General features: G+C 35.9%; 1 protein-coding gene and 1 pseudogene across 2 annotated transcripts in view; one reads left to right on the forward strand and one right to left on the reverse strand.

Annotated features, from left to right (window-relative positions):
- The window catches only part of ETNK1 (ethanolamine kinase 1), a 113383-nt gene that overhangs the window by 33424 nt on the left and 53203 nt on the right, over nucleotides 1-26756 (reverse strand). For both annotated transcript variants that reach the window (XM_045829317.1, XM_045829318.1), the window contains 3 exons: nucleotides 21754-21807; nucleotides 20384-20997; nucleotides 10807-11066 (listed from right to left, as the gene is read on the reverse strand). In XM_045829317.1, the coding sequence (XP_045685273.1) occupies nucleotides 10807-11066; nucleotides 20384-20539 (416 nt within the window). In that variant the 5' untranslated portion in view covers nucleotides 20540-20997; nucleotides 21754-21807. The remainder of the gene's footprint in view (nucleotides 1-10806; nucleotides 11067-20383; nucleotides 20998-21753; nucleotides 21808-26756) is intronic.
- LOC123813197 lies at nucleotides 15482-15579 on the forward strand (annotated as a pseudogene).

A 26756-nucleotide genomic window follows, 5' to 3' on the forward strand; every position in this document is an offset into this window, starting at 1 on the left:
TACAAATAGTACCATATATGAATGCCTGAGGTCCCACCTCAGATGTACTCAATCCCAATCTCCCAATCTCTGGTGTGGGCCCTAACACTTCTCATTTTAAACAAGATCTCTAGGTGATCCTAATCCACTATAAAGTTTAAGGACAGTAATATAAATGCTCTTCAGCTTGGCTATGTACTGAAACCAAATTTTGGAACTTCCAGGGAAAAATACAGAGCTCTGGTACTACCCCCCAAGCATTGTGATTTGACTGGTCTGAGCATCAATACATTTAAAAGCTTCCCAGATGACTCCGATATGCAAAAACATTTAAGAACCATTCCAACTAAGGCACACAGGGAATCTAACAAACTGTTATTACATAACTATTACAGTTTTATACTATAGTGAATATTCCCATCAACCTAGTTTCTAGTAACAAAAGTCCTGATTTTCCTCTGGAGAAACTTCCAGCCCCCTCATTTTTAGTTAATGTGATTCATACAGCATTTATCCTGACTCCCCATCCTACCTGCAACATTAACTTTGGTAAGAGTAAAATATGACACATACTTGCCCAGAACACTCGATCCTTCAGGCTACAATAATTGGTTCAGGGCATGTCACCCAAGCTAGGCCAGAAGGACTCGATCCCAGAACTTTTGTTGAAGCTTTGACTTTGGTTGAAGCCATTAGAAAAAGAAGAATCCCTCACCACTACAACCTAGGGTGGCGATACTGATTATGTAAGCCTGCAACTGCAGATCATTGTGATTTGACAGAAAATAAAGTGAACACAGACTTTTAAAAAACAGAGTGATATTACTAATGACACTGTTCTGGAGCCCATGGATACATCCATGCTTGACCTCATTCTCAGTTATATGTACTAATAAATTCCTTCTCCTTTAAGTTGGTTTGAATTCTCATCATACTCTTATTAAGAGTCCTAATGCATTACCAAAATATTAAAATCTGTAACCATTTTAGGTATGTGTGCCTTTATTCTACCTCTCAAATTAAATAATTATTTACATAAATTAAATAACTGCTGCTTGAGTGACCTTCCTGAAGACCATATACTCATGTCTGACAATACAGTAAAAAGAAACCTATTTTTGTGCCAAACTTTCATATATGCATAAACCCAAATTAATGTATGATACTTTAAGGAGGGGGAAACGTCAGGAAAAGGCAAGTTGATGATAAAGCCAAAACAAAGGAGGGGGCAAATACATATATATGCACACACACACGTATATATACATATGTGTATGTGTGTGAGAGACATATATATTTAAGCTAGTAAAAACAGGTTTAAAACTTTAAAGATGGAGTTGGGACAAGAGGCCTGAAGAAAGGTGTTACAAAACACGCAATGGGTAATCTATGTCAATAGAACATTGTATCCTATGTATGTTTACTGACCAAGTAAGACTGGTGATCTGGTGATTCAAGTGAAACAGGTATTCAACACCAATAAATTTTATTTACTGTGATTTCAAAATAAATTCCATATTTCTGCCATGTATGATGTGCTACCATGTATAATGAGCACTCACATTTTTGGCTCAAACTTTCAGGAAAAAAATTTTGTTTTAATTTTTTAATTCAATTTTTTATTTATTTAAATTTAGATACCTGGTTTTTTGTATTATAAGGAATTTTGGCATTTACTTTTGAACATATTATGATACAAGAAATTGTATGTAACAATTACAAAACACAAGGACAGATACAAGGTATTTCAGATACTACCCATATATAATGAGCATCCTTATTTTTCCTTCAAAAGTTTGGGCCAGCCCTGGCTGGCATGGCTCAGTGGATTGAGCACCAACCCGTGAACTAAAGGGTCGCAGGCTCCATTCCCAGCCAGGGCACATCCCTGGGTTGCAGGCCAAGTCCCCAGTGGGGGGTGTGTGAGAGGCAACCACACAGTGATATTTCTCTCCCTTTTTCCCTCACTCCCCTTGTCTAAAAATAAATGGATAAAGTCTTTAAAAAAAAAGTTTGGGCCAAAAAGTATACATTATACATGGCAAAATACGGTAAATAATAATGTCAATTTTTATAGTTTTACCCCAGAGTTTGTATGAAACCCTGATATGCAAAACATAAAATGTAGTCTCAAAAGTTATCTAATTGTAAATTATTTAGTTGGAAGCAACTGGAATGACAATTCTATGTTAAATACTTCAAAATGATTAATACATATGGCCACAGTTCCAAGGGGCTCTTTTAGATTAATGGAATCTGTTGAATATGAATAGACGCTAGAAAGAGAAAACACATATACCTTTTGAGTGCTATGACCTTTCTGGCACAAAGGTGGATAACTGGAGCAATTTGAACTGATTATGTGATGCAAATTCCAAGCCTTTTCCACTACAGAATACCCCCTATAATGCTGCACAGAATTAGCTGGGCTATAATTCTGACTTTGCCATTGTATTTCAATCTGAACTAAAGCAAATTATTTAATTTCTTTGAGTTACAGTATTCTTACAAAAGAAAATACTGTTTTATTTCATAATCTTTAAGATCTTCAAATCTAAAATTATATGCCAATGAGTATCAGGAAAAAAATTACATAATTTAATTCCTAACAACATAAACTTCACATTAATATTCCTATACAAATATCCTGTAGACTAACTTCCCATTTCATACCAATTTCAAACTAGTTATAATAAAAATATTAAATGAACATAAACTATAAATTAACGAGCAAAATTTTCCAAATGATATTTTTATAAAGTTTATCAAACATAAATTTCCCTCTTAACAAATCTGATATTACAGATGAAAATGAGAATTACTATATGAAATTTTACAAACCTTTCTGCATACGGTAATACATACCTACTCAAAAGGAAAATAAACTAAAATATTTGCAAAAATCTGTATCAATACTTAAGAGCTAATTATAATCTTCTAACGTAAATTATAGATATATTTGCCCTATCCATAGGTGTACTGTTAAAGCACATTTAGATTATATAAGGGGCAAAATTAATATTAAATGACTGTATTGTACTTAATAGGCAAAAATGTATTCAGCATTATTTAAGATGTTTCATAGCATTTTCCTATAAAATTAAAAATAGATTAACAACAAATAACAGTAATAGTTGAGATTGCTTTGTCAATACTATTGATAAATACTTCCACTAAGTTACCCTACAAATAACAAAGACCATGCCTTACTTTTCCATCTATTCTAGCACTTGGAACTTAGAAGAGGTACTTAACAGGTATTTGATGAATTGGTCATTATCTTAGCAACAAACTCAGAGTATATTTAGAAATTTACCATAAGACCAAGGGATTCTCCCACTACTATTAGGTTTATTAGGCATTAAGTTTATTGTCAGGTGGATTAAAATATATCTTGGATTTTTAAAAATCACATATGGTAAGAGTTTTAACAAAATTAATGCTATACAAAAACAAAGTGACCGTTTGAAATTACTGCCTGTTCTTTTACAGGACAAGCACATCTTGTATGAGCCTCTTCTCAAATTATAGAATTCAAGCAATTTCTACAGCTCTTAGAACTACCTGGTTTATCTTTTCTGTAGAAAAATTAATGAGGAAGAAAATCTGTAACACAAATATCTTCATGGAAATAACAAATACAATTCAATTGTGATCATAGCACCAACATACTAAAAACCTAGGCTTCGATGAAAGATTAAAAAAAGTCCTAATTTTGCCCTGGCTGGCGTAGCTCAGTGGATTGAGCACGGGCTGCGAACCAAAGTGTCGCAGGTTCTATTCCCAGTCAGGGCACATGCCTGGGTTGCAGGCCATGATCCCCAGCAACCGCACATTGATGTCTCTCTCTCTCTCTCTCTCTTTTTCTCCCTCCCTTCCCTCTCTAAAAATAAATAAATAAAATCTTAAAAAAAAAAAGATCTCAGTGTTAAAAAAAAAGTCCTAATTCCAAGTTCCATACTCACCTAAAATATCAGATAAATTGGGCTTGATCAAAACATACAATTTGTAAAGAATGACTTTAAGAAAATTAATAGTTTTTACTAATAAATGAATTCAATAAAATTGTAGAACACAAAAGCAACACATAAAAATCAGCTGTAGTTCTCTATTAACAGTGAACAACCCAAAATGGAGAACAATTCTATTTACAATGGCATCAAAAATAGTAAAATACTTAGAAATGAACTTAACCAAGGTGTGAAAGAGTGTACAATGAAAGCTACAACATGTAACTGAAAAAAAATATACAAATAAACGAAAAGATATCACGTGTTCATGGACTGAAAACATCAATACTACTCAAAGTGTTCTATAGATCCAATGCACTTTCCATAAAAACCCCAATAGTGTTTTTTACATAGATAGGAAAATCCATCCTAAAATTCAAACAGAATCTTAAGGAACCCTGTATAGGTACAACAACCTTGAATGCAAGAATAAAGTTGGGGGTCTCATACTTCCTGATTTCAAAACTTATTACAAAGCTAGTTATCAAACCAGCGTAGCACAGGAGGTTCTCAAATAAGGTCATTTCATTCAATATTGATGAGAAAAAACAATTTGCAGTCAGGGCCACTGTCTGTGCGAAGCTTGTACATTCTTCCCATGCATGCATGGATTTTCTCCAGGTACTCCAGTTTCCTCCCACCTAGAATGTGCATGTTAGGTGAACTGCCATATCTAAACTGCCCCAGTCTGAATGTTGGTAGGTGTGTGAGTGTGGCCTGTGTTGAAATGGTGCTCTGTCCAGGGTGGGTTTCCACCTTGCTAATATAGGCTCTGGATACTTGCAACCCTAAACTGGAATAAGCAAGTTGGAAAATAATTTTCTTGTTTTTATCAATCTTTCTTAAATGTATGTATCATTCGCATTTATTTCAGTTAATACTAGAAGTGTTTTGGGTCATCATTTAGAAGATTGGTGATGTTTCTGTGACCGGATATACGCCCTAAGAACTTTTTAAAAAATATATTTTATTGATTATGCTATTACAGTTGTCCCATTTCCCCCCTTCACTCCCCTCCACCCTGCACACCCTCTCCCACACACATTTCCCCCCTTTAGTTCATGTCCATGTGTCGTAAGTTCTTTAGCTTCTGTATTTCCTATACTATTCTTACCTTCCCCCTGTCTATTTTCTACCTACCATCTATGCTACTTATTCTCTGTATCTTTTCCCCCTCTCTCCTCCTCCCACTCCCCTGTTGCTAACCCTCCATGTGACCTCCATTTCTGTGGTTCTGTTCCTGTTCTAGTTGATTGCTTGGTTTGTTTTTGTTTTAGGTGTGGTTGTTAATAACTGTGAGTTTGCTGTCATTTTACTGTACATGTTTTTTATCTTCTTTTTCTTAGATAAGTCCCTTTAATATATCATAAAATAAGGGCTTGGTGATGATGAACTCCTTTTTTTTTAAAGATTTTATTTATTTACCTTTAGAGAGGGAGATAGAGAGAGACAGAGAAACATCAATGTGCAGTTGCTGGGGGTCATGGCCTACAACACATGCATGTACCCTGACTGGGAATCGAACCTGTGACACTGTGATGAACTCCTTTAACTTGACCTTATCTGGGAAGCACTGTATCTGCCCTTCCATTCTAAATGTAAGCTTTGCTGGATAGAGCAATCTTGGATGTAGGTCGTTGTCTTTCATGATTTGGAATTCTTCTTTCCAGCCCCTTCTTGCCTGCAAGGTCTCTTTTGAGAAATCAGCTGACAGTCTGATGAGAATTCCTTTATAGGTTACTGTTTCCTTATCTCTTGCTGCTTCCAGGATTCTCTCCTTCATTTTTACCTTGGATAATGTAATTATGATGTGCCTTGGTGTGTTCCTCCTTGGGTCCAACTTCTTTGGGACTCTCTGAGCTTCCTGGACTTCCTAGAAGTCTATTTCCTTTGCCAGATTGGGGAAGTTCTCCTTTATTATTTGTTCAAATAACTTTTCCACTTGTTGCTCTTCCTCTTCCCCTTCTGGTACCTCTGTAATTTGGATGTTGGAACATTTAAAGATGTCCTGGATGTTCCTAAGCTTCTCCTCATTTTTTTGAATTCTTATTTCTCCATTCTTTTCTGTTTGGTTGTTTCTTTCTTCCTTCTGGTCCACTCTATTGATTTGAGTCCCAGTTTCCTTTCCATCACTATTGGTTCCCTACACATTTTCCTTCATTTCACTTAGCATAGCCTTCATTTTTTCATCTAATTTGTGACCAAATTCAACCAATTCTGTGAGCATCCTGATCACCAGTGCTTTGAATGTGTGTCTGCTAGGCTGGCTATCTCTTGGTCGCTTAGAAGTACTGGCTCTGGAGCTTTGATTTGTACCTCTGTTTGAGCCTTTTTTTTTTTTTTTGATCTGGCCGCACCTGTTACGTAGTGAGAAGCGGGGCCTTAGGTGTTCTCCAGTGCCGGCAACCCAGTTGCTATGTTGTGACGTTGTATGTGGGAGTGGGGTCGAGAGGAAACAATGGTGCTTGCTCCTCTCTCCAGTGGATTTCAGTCCCTTCCACCGCTTCCCCCAAGCTAACCGGGACTTTCTGGTGCTGATTCCCACGTGGGTGGGCTTGTGTCCATTCTAGGACCCCGTGGGTCTCTCCAACCAACTCTCCTGTGAGGCTGGGAGTCTCTCCCTGCGCCTCAACCCCCACAGGTGTTTTTAATCAGTGTCCCAAGGTTCTATTTCCCGGTACTGGGACCCCAGGTTGCGTGGTCTGTGTCACTGCCCATTTTTGCCTGGTTTATCTGCCCGTGAATGTGGCCCAGACAGCCAGACACCTTGCACGCAGTGCCTTGCTTCACAGTCACCACCTTACTGGGTCTGCTAGCTACCTCTGCTCTTGCACCTGGGATGTCTTACGCACCTGAGATGCGTTATGAGTTCGGTGCCACTGCTTTTTGTGCTGCAACCATTCTCAGGCTGGCTGCCCGACTCCACCCCTCCTACCGGTCAGGATGAATGTGTATATTTTAACTCCTCAGTTATCCGACTTTCATACAGTTCAATTTCCTGTCAGATCTGGTTGTTATCTTGTTTTTGAATTGTCCCTGACCTTATTTTGGTTGTGCAAGGAGGCACAGTGTGTCTATACGCCTCCATCTTGGCCGGAAGTCCAAAACCTGCCATAAGAACTTTACTCTGTTTACAGTTGACCCTTCAACAACACAGGGATTAGGGGTACTACTCTCTCCCCTGCACAATAGAAAATACACATATAACTTTGACTCTCAAAAAACAACTGCATTACGTAGTTGGCCCTTGCACAACACAGGCATTAGTGGCACTGACCTCCTACAGAGTTGAAAATCTGCATTTAACCTTTTTTTAGATTTCATTTATTTACTTTTAGAGAGAGGGGAAGGGTGAAATAGAGGGAAACATCAATGTGCAAGAGATACATTGATGGGTTGCTTCTTGCATGCCCCCAACCGGGGATCTGGCCCACAAACCCAGGCATGTACCCTGATTGGGAATCTAACCAGTGAGTGACCCCTCAGTTCGCTGGCCAGCACCTGATTCACTGAGCCACACCAGCCAGGGCAAAAAAATCTGCATTTAACTTCTTCATTAACTTCTGAATCTCTGAAAAAAAATAACTATTGTACTAATACCCTGTTGATTGGAACTGATAACATAAAGTCAATTACCAACAATGGGATACTACCTTGTGCCATTAGGATCTCTAATATCAAAAATAAAATAAAAACCAAAAATATTAAGTACTGTCAAAGATATGGAGAAATTGGAACCCTTGTACATTATTGGTGGAAATGTAAATTGCTGCAACTGCTATGGAAAACAGTATGGCAGTTCCTCAAAAAATAGAAACAAAATTACCATATGATAGAGTAATTCCACTTCTGGTTATATCTCCAAAAGAACTGAAAGCAGTGTCTCCAAAAATATATATACACCTATGTTCATAACAGTATTATTCACAACAGTCAAAGGGTGGAAGCAACCCAAATCTCCATCCAGGAGTGAATGAATAAACCAAATGTGATACACACATAAAGCTGAGTATTAGTCAGCCGTAAAAACAAAGGAAATGCTGACATATGCTGCAACAAGGATGAACCTTGAAGGCATCATACTAAGAGAGATAAATCAGTCACAAAAACAACAAAAGTATGAATCCACTCATATGAGGTACCTAAAACAGTCAAATTTATCCTATTGCATGAGGTGCCTAGAGCAGTCAAATTTATACAGAGTAGAACAATGGCTGCCAAGAGAATGGGAACTTGTTTAATGAGCATAAAAGTTTAGTTTTGCAAGATGAAATGAACTATGAAGATTGGTTGCACAATGTGAATGTACTTAACATTATGTACTATATACTACAGGGGTTGGCAAACATAGGTTTACAGTTGTGAGCACAGTTGTGAGTTCTTATTAAATAATAAGAACAGAGTTTCTTATTATTGTATTATTTATTTGTATTACAACTGTAAACCTACTTTTTCTTAACACCTGTGTATATATACATACTATATATACACTATATAATACTGTATAAACTGTGTACTTAAAAAATAATACAGTAAACTGTTGCATGTATTTTAACCCAATTAAATTTTTAATTAAATAAAATCATAAAAAAGAATAGTCCTTAAAAAGTTTGATTAAAACAATCATTTTCTATTAGTAAATTTTATATACAACAGGAAAACTATTTAAAAAATCTCTTCATTAAAGTATTATTTAATAAACCATTGATTTTTGTTTTATATATACAAGAAGATAATGAAAAATTACTTAAAAGACTTCTGACTATCATATGTTAGTCTTCTACCTAGTCTCAATAAGTAAGGTTTTACTGAACTAACATCAAGGCAAATGCTACTTTAAAATCCCATACTCAATAAAGCTAAATGTTTAAAAATCTTAAAGCTTCACCAAATTCCTCAAATACCTACTAACACTCACTAATTGCTCCCCTTGGAAACTTTTAAATATTTAAGAGCATTAAAACAATAACAGGAATTTTTTTAATTGAAAAATAATCCCTAATCCTACCATCCTAATAGTTTATTTCATACTCCCCTTGAGTTTTCACATGAGCAAACTATTGCCAGACTATAGGCTACAACTCACCTATCGAGCTGATTTTTTCTTTTTAGCCCTGTATAAGCCATTTTGCATGTTTTAGACAATATTCAAAATTATCATTTAAATAGTAGCATAACATTTATTAGGGATGGTGTGCCCTAGTTATATCTAAGTATGAGTTGTCATGACAGAAATGTAACATATAACCTTAAAAAATTACTATCTCTTGCCTTAATAACTTCCAAAAGAGAACATTACCAGTTTTACTTGCAACCCACAGTGAACCAATTTCACTACAATGCCTTTAGCACTGGAAATCAGTGTTTTTTTTAGTTATACTTCTTAAAAATGTGCAGTAAGCCCTAGCTGGTGTGGATCAGTGCACTGAGCACCAACCTGCAAACTAAAAGGTCCCTGGTCAGGGGCTTGCAAGAGGCAAACACACACAGATGTTTCTCTCCCCCTCTTCTTCCCTCCCTTCCCCTCAGTCTGGAAGTAGATAGGTGAAATCTTTAAAATAAATAAATAAAAATGTGCAACAGCCCTGGCCATGTGGCTTAGTTAGTTGGAGCATGGTCCCATACATCAAAAGGTTGTGGGTTCAATCCCTGATTGGGGAGCATATTGGAGGCAACCGATCAATGTTTTTCTCTCACATCAATGTTTCTTCTCTGTCTCAAATCAATGAACATATCCTCAGGTGAGGATTTAAAAAAAAGAAAATATGTGCAACAATTTGCTTGAAACTGCCCTTCTCCCATTATGTCTGCCACTGGGTGGTTTTTAATTTAACATTAGTCAGGATTCCCAGAAAGAGGCACGTTTTAGAGAGATACCTGATGAGAAAATTCCTAAACCTTTGAATTTTAAAAATTTTTCTGAAGGTCTCTGCAATACTTGATTGCTACAGAAGAGTTCAAATAAAACAGATCATGATAACTTTCAATAAGTTGAATTACTAGATATGCATTAAGTTGGTACAACTGGTCTTTACCTATCATCCCATTCCCTCGTTATCCTCCATGCTCCACCTTATCCTGCAAAGCCTAGTTTAAACATGATCTTGTCAAACACTGCGTGATTTCCCCAATATACTACAGTAAACTACCTGCACTGTTTTGAAAAGCTTTTCTTTGGTGTATACCATTTCACTCCCCTTCTCCAAGATTATTGTGTCACGAACTGTAAATTACTAGGAGATCAAGGATTGTCTGAATTCTTTTTCTTCCCCTAAACTAGATCAAACAGAAACATATATTCCAATGCCTTTTATATTTAAAGTAGATACCCTTTGTTATAATTCAAGCAAATAGATATGTCTGAATGAGCCAAAGCAAACAGAGAACTGTGGACTTTGATCTAAGGTATAATCAACATTTACTGAAACTGTAATTGATCAGTCCAGACTGTTCACTGCAAATTTATCAATGGACTGACCTAAAACAATGGCTTAAAATGTGCCATCTAATTAAATCCAAATTGATAATAAGAAATGTTAAATACTTTGAGTCGATCACTGCTTTAAAAAATTAAAGGGAAAACTTGTTTTTCTGGAGCAGACTAATCTAAATCCTCTTGTAGTCCTTTCTTTTCCAAAAGGTCAACAATGAGAATGGCAGAAAAAAAATGTTTCTTTACCTATAAGAAAACCCTAACTAAAGAAAGTTTCTAAGTTAAATAGTTGCTCTAAGAAAGAAAAGGCAATGTTAAAATATATTTTCTTAGTGTTTTTAATACTTGTTTTGCAAAAGGAAATATTTAGAAAAAGAAATGTACCTGAAAATGGCAGGGTTGCGGACATGCTTTGGATCCAATGCTTCTCCCTGTATAAATTCATAGCACAGTCCATTATTGAAAGTACAGTAGAGTTGTGGGGCACAGCCATGGGCCTGTAACACTCGGAAACTCTTCACTTCCTCATCTCGATCAACTAGCAATTCAGTCTTATTGCCGTAAATTCGCACCAGGACAACATCTTCCATTGTGTTGCCCACATAACAGCCAATAAGTTTGTTTGTGATTCCATCGGTGAAGAGCTGTCCAAAAAAGAAAAAAATTGGGGGTGGGGTGGAGAAAGCAATTATATACTTTCAGGGAACTGGGTAAAAGATAACGTGAAAATAATTAAATACCAATGAAAAGAAATTATCTACTTTTTAACATAAAAGAACTTTTTAATGCAATTTTGCCTAACATGTTGTTAATTTTTTTTTAAAGATTTTATTTATTTATTTCTAGAGAGGGAATGGAGTCAGAGAGAGAGAGAGAAACATCAATGTGAGGTTGCTGGGGGTCATGGCCTGCATGCAACCTAGGAATGTGCCCTGACTGGGAATAGAACCTGCGACACCTTGGTTTGCAGCCCGCGCTCAATCCACTGAGCTACACCAGCCAGGGACATGTTGTTAATTTTAATTAAACAAATAGTAATTACACTGTTTAGTCTTGCTATTTCTATAACATTGACTTCCTTGATTTAAAAGTGTTAATTATTCAACAACCAGTATTTCTATACAACTTTTTGATAGCTATTATATCTCAGTCTGCCTTGTACTGTAATCACTGCAAATGAATTTGTGTGTGACTCAAGTCTACAACTTCCATTAAAGTTTTAATATCAACTCCTGTATTGGAGTTTCTAGATTATCAGCCCACCCTACAAATTTCAAACTTACCAGCCTCCATAGCTGTATGAGCCAATTCCTTGAAATACATAAGAGAAATTCTATTTCTCTGTACAACCATGACACACAGTTTTTAAATTTTTAATTCCATTAATAAGAATTTACTCTACAGATATCGCTTTAAAATTTTTCCAAAATAAGTATATAAAAGCAGTTCACTGCAATACTGTTTTTAATATCCAAACAATAGAAAGGATTCAAGGTTGCTTTAAAAATATAGGGCAGATTACATATACTAACATGGGAGGAAGTCTAAGAGATACTTGCATTACTTTAAAAAGCAAACACAGAGTAACACATATATAAAAGAAACATGCTTATAGATATTTATAAACATACTTTGATATATGACCTGGTAAATTCCTGATTTGCTATTATTTTAGAGTTTCACAGGAAACCATTCACAAAATAACCTATAGGGAGAATAACTTGGAGTTGAGAAAGTTAGACTTTTCATTCTTCATTCATATCCTTGTATGTGTTATAAGTATTTTATTAAGAGTGCATATCATTTATATTTTTTAAATAAAACCAACAGGTTTAGATAGAATATGGCCTTTCTAATTTTTTTACTTCACAATTTTTTAAAACCTTATTTAAAAATACTTCAGTCACATAATATTAACATGACAAATACCATGCTAACAGCTATCAAAAAGTTATAGTCAATATCATACAAACACAGAAAAATGGTTACAAAAGGCTATATTTAAAAAAGGAATACAAAACTACCTATGGTATGATTAAAACTATGTAAAATACATAGGGAGCCCTGGCTGGTGTGGCTCAGTGGATTGGATGCCGGCCTACAAACCAAAGGGTCATCAGTTCGATTCCCAGGCAGGGCACATGCCTGGGTTGCAGGCCAGGTCCCCAGTACTGGGCATGTGAAAGGCAACCTCACAATGATGTTTCTCTCCCTCTCTTTCTCCTTCCTTTCCCCTCTCTCTAAAAATAAATAAATAAAATCTTTAAAAAACTAGTAAAATAAAAAAACACATGGGAGAAGTAGAAGTTAATAAAAAAAATCAGGTAATTTGAAAATAAAATAAATACAGGAATTTTTTTCTATTCAAAGTTTTAGTATTGTAATCATCTTTTTATTTCATGTAAAAGGAAATCTCAAGTTCCTTATAAAAGGAAATTCATGTACTTAGCATATTATTTTTCTCTGAATACAGACTTGCAAAAAAATTACTAAATCAAAATATTCTATTTTGTTAATTTTAAAATAAATTTTAAAACTGCTATTGTGACTACCACTAGAGGGAGGGAGAGGTAAGGACCAGGAAGAAAAATGGAGACACTATTCTGGGTTACTGGTAATATTTTATTTTTTTCCCTGGGCCTGGGTTACACAGGTATATGGGTACTACTACAGGTTTATGCTTCACGCATTTTTCTGAATGTTTGTTGTATCTCATGAATTTTAAGAGTGATAGAAATGTATCTATTTATAACCCATTCATTTTATCAGAGTAAAATAACTCCTTATGAGACAAATCATGAGATACATAACCTCTGATTCCTTAAGTATAGAACTTCTATTACTGTCCTACCCTTGTCATGCAAAAGAAAAAATCTTAAGCTTCCCTTTTCTCTCACCTACAAGCAATTAACAAGTGCTGCACATTTATTTTCTGAAATGTCAAATCTGTCCCTTTATTTCTGTCTCCAAGGCCACTGTCCTAATTAGGGTCTCAGCACCTTTTGTCTAGACTAACAGTCTCTCCTACATTCTTTCTCAAGTATTTCTTAATAGAACATACAGAAAGATATCTATTTATCATCTAATTCAGTACACAGATATTTTATGTAAAGGTAAAAGAACCCTGACTGGGTGGCTCAGTTCCCAGCATACTGGGGTTACAGAATTGACCCCAGGTCAAGGTACATACAGGAGTCAACCAATGAGTACATAAATGGGTGGAACAACAGGTCCCATGTTTCTCTCTCTCCTTTCCTATCTCTCTAAAATCAATGAATGAACAGCCCTGGCTAGTGAGTCTCAGTGGATTGAATGCTGGGCCACAAACCAAAGGGTCACTAGTTCAATTCCCAGTCAGGGCATATGCCTGGGTTTTGGACCAGGTCCCCAATAGGGTGTGCACAAGAGGCAACCACACATTAATGTTTCTCTTCCTTTCTCCCTCCCTTCCCCTCTCTCTAAATTACTAAAACAAGCTTCACAAAACTACTTACCTTATTACTTGCAAGGCCCAGTGATATATCCTATCACATCCTATTTTAATTTTTTAATTTTATTTATTTTTAGAGAGAGGGGGAAAGAGGGAGAAATAGAGGGAGAGAAACATCGATGTGCAAGAGAGACATGGATTGGCTACCTCTCACACGCCCCAACTGGATATCTGGCCAGCAAGGCAGGTATGTGCCCTGACTGGGAATCAAAACTTTCGATTTGCAGAATGATGCCCAATCCACTGAGCCACACCAATCAGGGCTCACATCCCATTTTAATTCATCTATTTAAACTGTAGTGGTTTCCACCCCCTATACTGATTTAGCATTCTATAGTGCATAGTAACCACCAGTTTCAAAACCAATATCCTAAGTGATTACTTATCCTCTAATTCCACACATTTCCTTCAACCTATGTTGCCTACTCCCTGTCCCTACTCTAAAAAATACACAATATAACTCACCTACTTAAAAACATTCAATGACTTCCCATTATATCCTATATAATACCACCTCTTTCATGAGGCACAAAACCTTCATATCTAACCACTCCCCTTCTCAAAAATCAACTTCACTTCCTTTCTTGTTTGCCCAAAGTACTCATAGTCTAACTCTGTGAAAGTACTTTCTTTGCCCAGAAATGATTCCCCATTCCATTTGATTGTAACTTTCCCCTCAAAGCTCAGCTCAGGTACCCTCCTCTACAAAGCCTCCCCTCCTATATTTTTCCATGCCTACCTTCCGCTACAGTTAGTGTACAAACCAAAGTTGCTGAAAATTAGTATTATGCCTAGTACAAAAAAATTAAGCATCAGATTTACTAAATTTTAAGAGCTTACAGTTCTTTCAGATCAAAATTTCCAATTATAAATGTGGGGAGGGGCTGGAAGAGGAGTTAAGAAGTGAGAGATGGAGGCATATAATACTAAAACATGCTCTGCATGATTTTATATATTTGATTTAATTCTCAGAATATTCTATTGATAGTAAAGTAATATTAGTAGTAAAATTAGTATTAGTAGTATAGTGGTGGTGTAAAGTGGTGGTGTAGTATTAGCAATACTATTAGCCCTGGCTGGCGTAGCTCAGTGGATTGAGCGCGGGCTGGGAACCAAAGTGTCCCAGGTTCGATTCCCAGCCAGGGCACATGCCTGGGTTGCAGGCCATAACCCCCAGCAACCGCACATTGAAGTTTCTCTGTCTCTCTCTCTATCTCCCTCCCTTCCCTCTCTAAAAATAAATAAATAAAATATTAAAAAAAAAATACTATTAGTATACAATTAGTATAGTGGTGGTGTAGTATTAGCAAAGTAGTGGTGTAGTACCAAAATTCTGTAATTCTATTTTCCAAGGTAGACAGTAATGCCATTTTATAGAAAAATTAAAATGTGCCAAAGGTTACAGATGACTAGAATCAGGATTCAAAGACCATCCTTTTCCACCACATTATGCTGAGTCCCAGAGAGGTAAAATGGTTTGCTTACTCCAAGTCACCCAGCTTTAATACCTGAAAATGAACTATCATGTTATGCTCCTGTCTTTTTAGTCAAATCTTAATAAAATACATGGGAGTAATTGCTTCAGTAGCTAAAATTGGAACGACAGAAGATTAACATGGGCTCTGCACAAGGATGACATGCAAATTTGTGAAGTGCTGCATATTTTAAAAAAATACATGGGAACCTATCAAACATTACACATCTTTGATAAGAGCCTACTGAGCTTTTTACATCGCTCTTAGCCACAGACAATAGTCTTAGGTCCTACCATCCACTCGAATACCTTGTTATAAGATACTGAAAACAAAGAGGGAAGAAACACAGAACAGAAAACTGATACTAAAAGTTATGTTAAATAAAAACTATCACTTCTATATGTATCTATAGGACTCAAATTTCCTAGAAATATTGTATCCTCCTGGCACCCTTAATATGTTACTTAAACTTACCAAAGTCTGTATTCAGAAAATTCAATCACATAAAGGAAGAAATTCATCTTTATAAAAATGGGAAGGAATATTGATCATTAGATTAGAACACCAAAGGAAACACAATTTAATAGAACTATATAATCAAAATTTGATTCATTAAAATAAAAAATATCAAATAGCAATATTAAAATAAAAAGAGGTACCAGGCTCTTAACAGAATATTTTAGTAACTATCTCAAACATAGTCAAATAGGGAATATAAAGACTATGTAGCTACATAACCTAAGACAAGTATTGGTTTCCAAGACAGTGCATGTATACTTAAAAAAAATAAAATAAAATAAAGAGGTTTCAGGACTATGCATTCAAAAACTTGTACTACAACCCTAGCTGGGTAGCTCAGTAGGTTAGTGTCATCCCCACAGCCATGGCTGTGGAGTAAATCCCCAGTCAGGGCACATACAAGAAACTAATGAGGGCATCAAGAACTGGAATAATAAATTGATGTATCTCCCTCCCCTTGTCTCTCTAAAAATCAATAAATAAAATTTAAAAAACTTGTACTACAGAAGTACAGTATGCTTTTTAAGTGTTTTTGTGTAACCTTTGTATATGAACAAAATTTGAATGTTCATTCCAAAAACACTATGCTGTAATTATTTTCTTCCATTTGTATTGTACATCATACTGTAAATTTCTAAGAACAGATATTTGTTTTTTGGTTCAGGCATTCAAAATATAGTAGGTGCTCAGTGATGGTTAATAATTATCATGAGAGATAGCATTTATTTCATTCTCACAACCACCCTTTGAGGTAGAAATACTTGGGTCCATTTTACAGCTAAGGATACTAAGGCTTAGGGAAGTTAAGTAACAACCAAGATAACACATCAAGTCAAGTAAAAAGCATGGACTCAAAAAACCAGCACTATGTTCAAACTCCATATTCTCGAGTGGTATAATATAGTATCTATTGAAAAACTAAGTTAATATAAAGTATCATATAGCAACTGATCTCATTAGATCCTATAACAAGAATAAATGTTTTAGCTTTATAATGTCAAATAATTAACATCTTTCTATCCTATTAAGCCTTTCCCATCATCGACCATAGGTCTCAAGTTATTAAAAGAAAAATGCAAAGTTAATGAAAAAAGCATTGTCCAATATTGCAGAGAAATATCCAGAGACAATATACCAGAATATTCCAAATACTGATTCATCAACTATTTTAGAAGAAAAACAATTTTAAGAGTCTCCTTATAATTATTCCATTGTGCTTAAAAGATCTCACTTGATTCTTTATTCTTTTTTCAAGGACTATCCAAACAAATGAAGATAAATCAAAACTCCACATCTTCAAATAAGATAGGGAGTTGCTACATAACAAAAGGAATGCTGAAGTGAATCCCTCTTCCAAAATGTCACACATGTAAAAGGTAATGCAAATTTACACTAGGGGAAGCTTAAAGCAAAATCTTTCCTATAGGCCAAAGCTTTTATTTTTAAGAAATTAACTTTACACAGAAATGGCTTCCCTACCTTAATCATAACACATGAACATAAACTTTTCTTTATCAGAGAGCAGTAATTCATAACATGGGTTCCCATCCCAGATCTGATACTTACAAACTGCAAGTTCAATTTCATTAAGTATAAATTATATGTTAAAAGTCTCATCTCCCTCACAGGATTGCTGTTGGGAGAATGTATGAGAAAGTATTTTATAAACAGTAAAATATTATTAAATAGAAAGCATTGCAACTATATTGTTTATACCTACTCTGTCCATTATAGGATATTACACTCCAAAGTCTCACCACCCCTTTTACATATTATTTAATCTTGTACAAATAGGAAAACCAAATAACTAAATTTGTTAAAACCCTATCTAAAATGAGACATATTATTCCATGTGTCCATAAGTTTTGAGTCAAGACTGGGCCCTCTATCACTTTAACTGAAGTCTTTTTTGCTTGCTTCTGGATTTTCCAGTATGTTCTGAATGTTCTGCTGGCAGGAGTAATTGCCAGGTTAAAAAAAAAAAAAAGTATCACTAGGTACATTTAAAATGTGTTTTAAATCACATAAAAATTTTAGGAAAAAATTGTTGACAAGAAATCAATTGTATATATTACTGATACCGTTTTAATCTGTTGAGTATATGATACATACTTCCACTTCTGAAATGCGAGGTATGATTTTTATTTTTTACTTCAATAAAAATAAACAGATTTCTAAAAGTTCCCAAATGAGATTTACTAAGGAAATCCTGAAGCATCATAAAAGCAGAGCTTATAATGAACGATAATGTGGAAGTCAAATTTAAATTGAGATGAATAATCAATTCAGCTTAATTGTCCCAGCTTCTGGATCAAAAGCTTTGCTTGCACATGGAAGAATTGTATTTCTAATAAACATTCCTAGGACAAAACAAGTGGTGGTATTTACCTTTACTTACAAATAAGTATACTAAAAAGTTTGAATTGTAAGGCCAAAGGTCTTAAGTCAAAAGTTGCTACATAGAGGACAAGATGCAATCCCAAGTAATTGCCAACAACCGAAAACAGTCTGATGTTACCACATTTTTGTCCCTTTTTTACCTATACCTAGGCTTTACTTCACTGAGAAGGAAGGAAGAGAGAAAGAAAGGAGACAGAAAGAGAGGGAGAGGGAAAGAGAGAGAGAAAAGATCTACCTGAATGGTTGTTTGGGGGATTCAATGATACAAAAATATAGATTTCCCTGGTCGGTTTGCTCAGTGGATTGAGCGTGGGCCTGTGAACCAAAGGGATGCAAGTTCCATTCCCAGTCAGGGCACACACCTGGGTTGCTGGCCAGGCCCCCAGTAGGGGGCGAGCCGGAGGCAACCACACATTGATGTTTCTTTCCCTCTTTCCCTCTTTCCCTCTCTTCCTCCCTTCCCCCCTCTCTAAAAAATAAATAAAATCTTTAATATATATATATAGGTCACCTAACACAAATCTGGCACATAGTACCTCAGGGTGGCTACAACTACTGTTCTACAAACAGAAACTCTAGTTTTTAAAGATTCAAACTTTAAAATCTCTGCTTAAAAAGTCACTGGTTTGCCAACACCAGAGTTTACCAGGAAGTGGCATAGCTTTCACTAACCTGTTTAATTTATAACTGACATACAGAATACAAGTCATTTTAATAAATACAAAAATCTATAATTAACTACACATAAGTTAATGAACAACGAACTAAAGTCTGGGGTTCCAATTAATTTAATTTTCCTTAATTAAAGAAAATATATCATCATTTGGATTCACACTGTCTTAAATGGTTGGCTAATAAACACTCCATTAAATTTCAAAATTTTTGTCTAACAATATTTTTCCAAAATATAAAGGTCCTTTCAATTTGCTCAAAACTCTTCTAGGCAATAAAAACGGAAACTAACACTCAAGAAAGCTTGACTGTCAGGAAATGTTCTGGGCCCCAGGGTGCTGTTGATGTTTTATTCATCTTTGCATATAGGTGGTTACTTTAACAAAGAATCTGAGATACTGTTAATTAAGTCAATTATATTACTGAATAAATTAGTCAACAAAACAAGGCAGATATTTGGCTACTTCTAATGATGGTCTAAACGTTATTGCTCCTATTTGAAACAAACCCCAAACATCTCAGTCTTTAAAAATTACTTTGTGTTTGCGAAGGAAAAGGAGGTTCATTTTAGTGTACAGTTCCTGAAACTCCAAAAGTTAAACACAAATTAGTACTCAAAATAAATTTCATATATACTAAATCATAACTTAATAGAAGTTATTAGAAAACGCTTAAATTTGTTCTTCCAGTTTTTGTCTATCTCTGACTACAGTGGCTCCAGAAAAAGGAATATTCACAAGCCACTGATCATTCTAACTCAGCTAGTGTAAACTTCACTAAGACTAAAAGAATTCATTAATATCTATCCACATAAAACGAGGTGTGTAGTGCTTGCTGCCTAAGAACCCAATCTAGAAATGCATGACCGTGGTTATTTCTTTGGGATCGAGTTCTCTTGCCAATTCGAAGATCTGAGAAGGTAAAACACACGGTGAGGCATCAATGGGGGTGAACCACTGGGGGAGGGGAGGAAAAAAAAAGATCAGAGAGGATAAATTACTTCATTATTTGCCAAAGGAGAAGGCTGCTTGGGCCAAAAGGCGAGGACCCTTTACAAGGGAGTGGAAAGGGCTCATTTAGCTCGTTTTGCATTTAGAACGGACAAGGCAGTGGGAGGAGGGGCAACTATCAACAGGAATCCCCCGGGTGTGGAGGTGGTCCGTCACTTACGTGGCCGCTCCTAGAGAGAGGAAATATGCCCCCATGACTACTTCAACAAGCAATTGTGAAGAAGGGGGAGTGACCTTCCTCGCTGTGACGAGGAAATACAGGGTCACTTCTCAAAGGATTGAGGGAGAAGACGTTCCGTGGGTCCTCCTCGGTGATCTGGGAATACAAGGGATCATGAAAACCTCAGGGCCGAGTTGAGACTGGGAACGACCGAGGGCTGAGGTGTGGGCGTTACCTGGAGGGTCACCTCCTGAGGGTCCCAGTGCGGCCGCAGGTGTTGCAGGAGGCTCAGGGCCCCTTCTCGGCAGCGCTGCTCCTCCTGATCCTGAACCGTGACGTCCAGCTTGGGGACCTCCGGAGAGCCGGACGGGACATGGATGTAATTGGCCATGGCCCAGGCGACGGCGGATACTATCACAACGACTACCGCGACGGCGACCACGAGAACGGCGGGCGCCGACAGGCTGGTGGATCCTTCCGTCCCGGGGCGCCCTCGCGGGAGGGCTGGGGGCGCTCAGACTGACGGGCGGGCAGTAGAAGAACGGTTGGAGGGGAACTCCCGCCGACCCGAGTCTGGACAGCAACTGAACTGAGCCGAGGTTGTTCTCGCAAAAATTCCTCTCGTCTGCGTTAGACCGCCGGCGGCCGCGCAGGATGCCGGGACTGGCCTGACGCTGGCGTCACGCGCGGGGTGGGGCCTCTGCCTGCGTCAAGCACCGAGGCCGATTTTCTAGCCGCGGGCACAATAGTCCAGCTGACGCGAGCTCCGTTGTTCTGCCGTTGTCAGACCCACTGCTTTGCGTGGTTCCAACGAGAAAAATGCGGGCTCCTCCAGAAAGAGTTTGAGCCCTGCCGAGACCGCAAAAGGTCTTGCTTTAGCTCACCTGATCAGGAGGGGCTTGGAGTCTGGGTTTGAGGTATGAGATTTTCTGGGAAGCAGGGACAGGTCCTGAGATAATCCCTGAATCAACCTCTGAATTTGGCCTTAGTCTGGGCAAACTGGATTAACCATGGATCGCTGGGATCTCGGAGCTGCTGTGTACTGAGGTCCCCATAGTTGGGAAATTCCCATGGAATGTATACTGAGATCATGATATATAGAACAAACATAAGATATTCCCGTAGGACAACGACAGCCCTTCAGTATTTGTTCTTAAGGTCAGATGTTCGACCATACTGAGAATTATTCAGAGCCAGAAAAAATAGCTTATAGTATGGAATGAAGATAAAAGGGAAGGAAAGTAGTCTCAAGGCTCAGTGCTAGACTGGCTGGATACCTGTTTCAGGGTATGCTTCAGTGGACTTTAAAATTACTTAAAACTTCTAGTCTCCAAGTTTTGTAACAACTATTTCCCCTGTTAGGGAAGTAATGGAAACTGGACAATTCACAAATAATTTATTGGGACCTACTAAATTTCCTCACGATTGATGCAAATGAACTGATATTTGAACTCTTCATCTGTGTCTTCCCTGTAGCATTTAGGAAATGGCGAACAGCTTTGTTAATGGTAAATTAAATCACTAACCGGATTTAGTTTAATTAACATTGAAAATGTTTAATTACCTCAGCATGAGTTTACATTTTGATTGTTCAGAAAAACTTACCTTTGTAAATCACAAAATAAATAGCTCAATATCCATAATGGTATACGGCATAAACTAAAAAGAGAGAAAAGAAAATACAGTTTTATAAGTAGATTCAACATTTCCTAGACTTAGGCATATATATATTTTTAAATCATGTACTACAAGAAATCCTGGATTATGTGTTGCTTCCAATTTGGGGAGAAATAATCAATATACTAATAGTTTCATATTTCAGACAGCATCTCTTGTATTTTTGTATAGTTTGTAAACTTGACATTTTAAGAATTTTAAATTTTTTGAATTGTAAAATGGTTTAATAGCAAATTATTAAAAAAGATTTCGGAACTGTACAAGTTTGTAATTTTAAGACACATCCATTCACAATTATAAATAAAACAACTATGAGGTACCTAAGAAAAAAATAAAAGATATGTAAGATCTCTGTAGATGAAAGTCTATTAATGGAAAAATAAACCACATTCATAAATAAGACTAGATACTTATAATAAAGATCTGTTTTCACTGAACTAATCAATAAGTGTATCCAATTACAATTAAAATTTCAACAGGGTTTTTCACAGAACTTGTTAAAATGACATTAAAATGCATACCAAATCTTAAAGCCCAAGAAAATCTGCTATAATTTTTTGTGGGTGAGGGAGCCTTGGAGAATAGCTTGGGAGTACCCATCCTACCAGCATTTATTATATAACAATTTAGGAATGGCCAAATAGTCCACTAGAACTGAAAAAAAAATGCAGAAAAAGGACAACCCGTGTATGAGAACTCTGAATATGACAAAAGTGGTATTAAAAATATAGATGATAAAGGGGTGGCTGTAATAAATTATAGATTCCTAACTGGGCAGATCATGGTAGATAGTCATGCCCAGGCCTGTTAACTTCTTTAGTGAAAGACTTTTAAGCCAGTCCTGTCCATTGTTTTTGTACTTCTATATTAACAAATCTTTGAAATACCGGAAGTAATACCCCTTGAAAGTGTAACCACCCCAAATAACATAATCTTATTAACTATACTGTAACCTTGTCCCCACTTTCTTTTTCCTACCTTCATATAATCTTTACATTCCCCGCTTAACTTCAAAAAGCATAAAAGAAACAAAACTGTCATTATCTGGAGCATTTGAGATCTGGCTTCCTGGCAATTGTGGTCAGTTTTGGCTCAAATAGACTCAAAAATTATCTACAAGGTTGTATGTTTCTTACGTTGACAAAAATTTGGAAAGGATAGGCTAGTCAATAAACGGTGCTGGAAAAACAGCTCTTCATACAGGAGAAAATTTTGATCCTCCATCATTCTGTGTAAAAATTAATTCTAGAATATTAAAAACCTAAATGTTATATGCAAAACATTAAAATATGTAAGAAATGTCAGTTTTTTAAATTTTATTTTTCAGTTACAATTTTCATTCAATACTATTTTGTATTATTTTCAGGTGTACAATGTAGTGGTTAGAACTGTCAGTTTTTATTAACTTCATCTGTAAGTTCAATACAAATCCCAACAAGTTATTTTATAAATATCAACAAACTGATTCTAAAGTTTGTATGGACAGGAAAAAGACCCAGATTAACCAATATGACACTGAAGAACAACAAAGCCAGAAGAGAGACACTACCCACCTTGAAGACATACTATAAAACTGAACTATTGAACACAGTTCAATATTGGCAGAGTAGAAACATAATTAGTGGAACAAAATAGAGCCCAGAAATAGATTCACACAAATATAGTTAACAGATCTTTGAAAAATGAGCAAAGGCAATTCAATAGAGGAAGGATAATCTTTTCAATAAATGGTGCTAAAACAACTGGACATGCACATACAAAAAAAAGAATCTAGACACCTTAATTTTAAAATTAATTTTGTAGCCCTGGCTGGCATAGCTCAGTGGATTGAGCGCGGGCTGTGAACCAAAGTGTCGCAGGTTCGATTCCCAGTCAGGGTACATGCCTTGGTTGCAGGCCATGACCCCCAGCAACCACACATTGACATTTCTCTCTCTTTCTCCCTCCCTTCTCTCTCTAAAAATAAATGAATAAAATTTTTTTAAAAAAGTGTCTTTTTAAAAAAAATTAATTTTGTAAAAGTTAATTTCACAAAACTAACTCAAAATGAATCACAGACCTAAATTTAAAACAAATCTGTAAAATTCTTGAGAAAACAGAAGAAAGTCTAGGTGACCTTGGGTTTGGCAATGAGTTTTTAGATACGCCACCAAAAGCATAATTTATTAAAGAAAAATCGGTGAGTTGAACTTCATTAAAATGAAAAATTTCCTGGCTTTTCATTCTCTGTTAAGAGAATGAAAAGCCAAGTCATAGACTGGAAGATGCAAAACATCTATGTGATAAAATAAAATAAAAAACTTGTATCCAAAATGTACAAAGAACCCTTAAAAGTTCACAATAGGAAAACCACCCGATTTAAAAATGTGCAAAGGATCAGAACCTCACGAAGAAGATACACAGATAGCAAACAAGCATATGAAAACATGTTCAACATCATGTATCATTAGGGAATTACTATTTAAAACGAGATACCACTGCACACCTATTAGAATGACTAAAATCCAAAATACAACACCAAATGCTAAGGAAGATATAAAGAAATAGGAACTCTCATTCATCACTGGTGGGATGAAAAATAGTATAGCCACTTTGGAAGAAAGTCTGGACTATTCCTACAAAGTTAAACATAGTCTTACCATAAAATTCAGTAATTATCCTCCTTGATTGACAAATAAATTGAAAACTTACATGTACACAAACACCAACACACAAATGTTTATAGCATTTTTATTCATAGTTGCTAAAACTCAGAAGCAACCAAGATAGCCTTCAGTAGGGAGAAGATTTAAAAAAGAAAATCTGGTACATCAGTATAATGTAATATTATTCAGCTATAGAAAGAAAAGAGGGATCATCCATGAAAAACATGGAGGAAACAAATGCATATCGTAAAGTGAAAGTTGTCGGTCTAAAAAGGCTACACACTGTCTGATTCCAACCATATAACATTCTGCAAAAGGCAAAATAAGAGAGACAGATCAGTGGCTCAAGCAGAGGGAAGGGAGGATAAAGAGATGGGCCACAGGGAATTTTAAAAAATTTCTTTTTATTTTTCAATTACAGTTGACATTCAATACTGTTTTAGTTTCAGGTGTACACTATAGTGATTAGACATTTATATAACTTACAAAGTGATCCCCCAATAAGTCTTGCACCCATCTGACACCATATATAATTATTACAATGTTATTTACTATATTCCCTAAGCTGTCCTTTACACCCCCAAAGTTATTTTGTAACTGTCCATTTGTACTACTTAATTCCTTCACTTTTTTTTTACTTAGCCCCCAGCTCCCTAACCCCCATCCCATCTGGCAACCATCAGTTTGTTCTCTGCATCTATGCTTTTTTTTCTTATCAACATTATAACAAAACAATGTTGAGTGAATTGATGTTGTTCAACAATCTACTGTACTCTGATTATGCTGAACTCTCTTGCCTGACCACTTTCTAGGCCACAGGCCAGATCTTTAATTATCTTTAGCCTTGAAACAAATCCTTAACTACACGACGTCATTAAAACTGCTCAGGACCTTGAACATGTCTAGAGGATATAAGATAGTTATGAAGATATAACATCAATATAAAGTGTCTAATACATGTTAGCCCTCTTCCTGTATTTAACATGATATTGGGGCCCTTCAGTAGCTGGATTGACCTGTCTCCTATCTCTGCTTCTTGAAATCCCACTCATTCTGTTCAATTGGTATTTATGTCTGCCTTTATGCCAGTCCCTTACTGCTTTGATTACTGTAGCTTTGTAATGTGTTTGAAGTCAGGAAATGCTTTATTATTTTTTCTCGAGATTGAATTCGAGATTATTTTTTCTATTTCTGCAAAAAAATGCCATTGTTTTTGTTTTTTGTTGTTTATTTACTAAACTTGACTTTTTCAAATCTGCAAGGAAAGACTATTTATATCCTAAATGACACAAACAAAATATAAATAAAGCCTATGCTGTTTTGTGTAACATATTTTTACTCCAATGAACATGTGGCAAAGATTTTTTAAATTATTTTTATTAAAGTATATATGATGAATAAAATTATATTTAAAGTACATGATTTGATATAGCCATTGATATACTGATAGGTACTACATTAAATACATAGGTCATTTTGGGTAGTATGGATAGTTTAGCAATATTCATTCTTCTAGTTCATGAACACAGATGTCTTTTATTTGTGTCTAATTTCTTTCAGCAATTGCCATAATTTATTGGATCATTTCATTTTCAGTAGATTTTTAAGTTGTCCCAATTGTCACTATTGTAGTTAACATTTTTACTAACATCTTTGTTCGTGTATCTTTCATTTCCGATTACTTCGTTGTGATGGTTTCCAAAAACAGAATTTCTGTGTCAAAGGCTATAACTATGTAAGATTTAATTTATAATTCTATATTGTTTTCCCAAAAGTCTGATTCAAACAATAATTCCGTAAGCTAATGTGTGTGCTCAGCCGCACTGAACTTGCACCACAATGAGTGAGAAGAAACCTTTGATGTTTAAGCCATGGAGATTTGGAGGACTGTATTTTAGCTGCAGTAAAATCGAGTCTATCTTGAATGATAGTTATGACTTAAATTGTTTCAGATTATAGCACCAAAATCATTAAAGTTTGGGCAGATTTTCTGTGGTTTTTAAAACTTCATGGCATAAGATAAAATCTAAATGTAAATCAAAACCATTGCACTGGGGAGGTAGCAAAAATTCTATAAAGATTTAAAATGTCTTGGAAACTCTGAAATGGGAACTTAATTAAGAGACCATTTGTGAAGCAGATACAATGAAATTGGTAATGTCAAATAATATCACTGAGTGTTAAATTCTGCCAAGTAACTGATAAGGGTAATATACATTGTAAATGTTCCTTTGAATCCCATTTGAAATTCTAGATCATAAGTAAAGATGATTCTGGCCATTATGG

The sequence above is a fragment of the Phyllostomus hastatus genome, unplaced genomic scaffold (genome assembly GCF_019186645.2).
Source record: "Phyllostomus hastatus isolate PE091 unplaced genomic scaffold, TTU_PhHast_1.1 phas_scaffold_93, whole genome shotgun sequence".
NCBI lineage: Eukaryota > Metazoa > Chordata > Mammalia > Chiroptera > Phyllostomidae > Phyllostomus > Phyllostomus hastatus.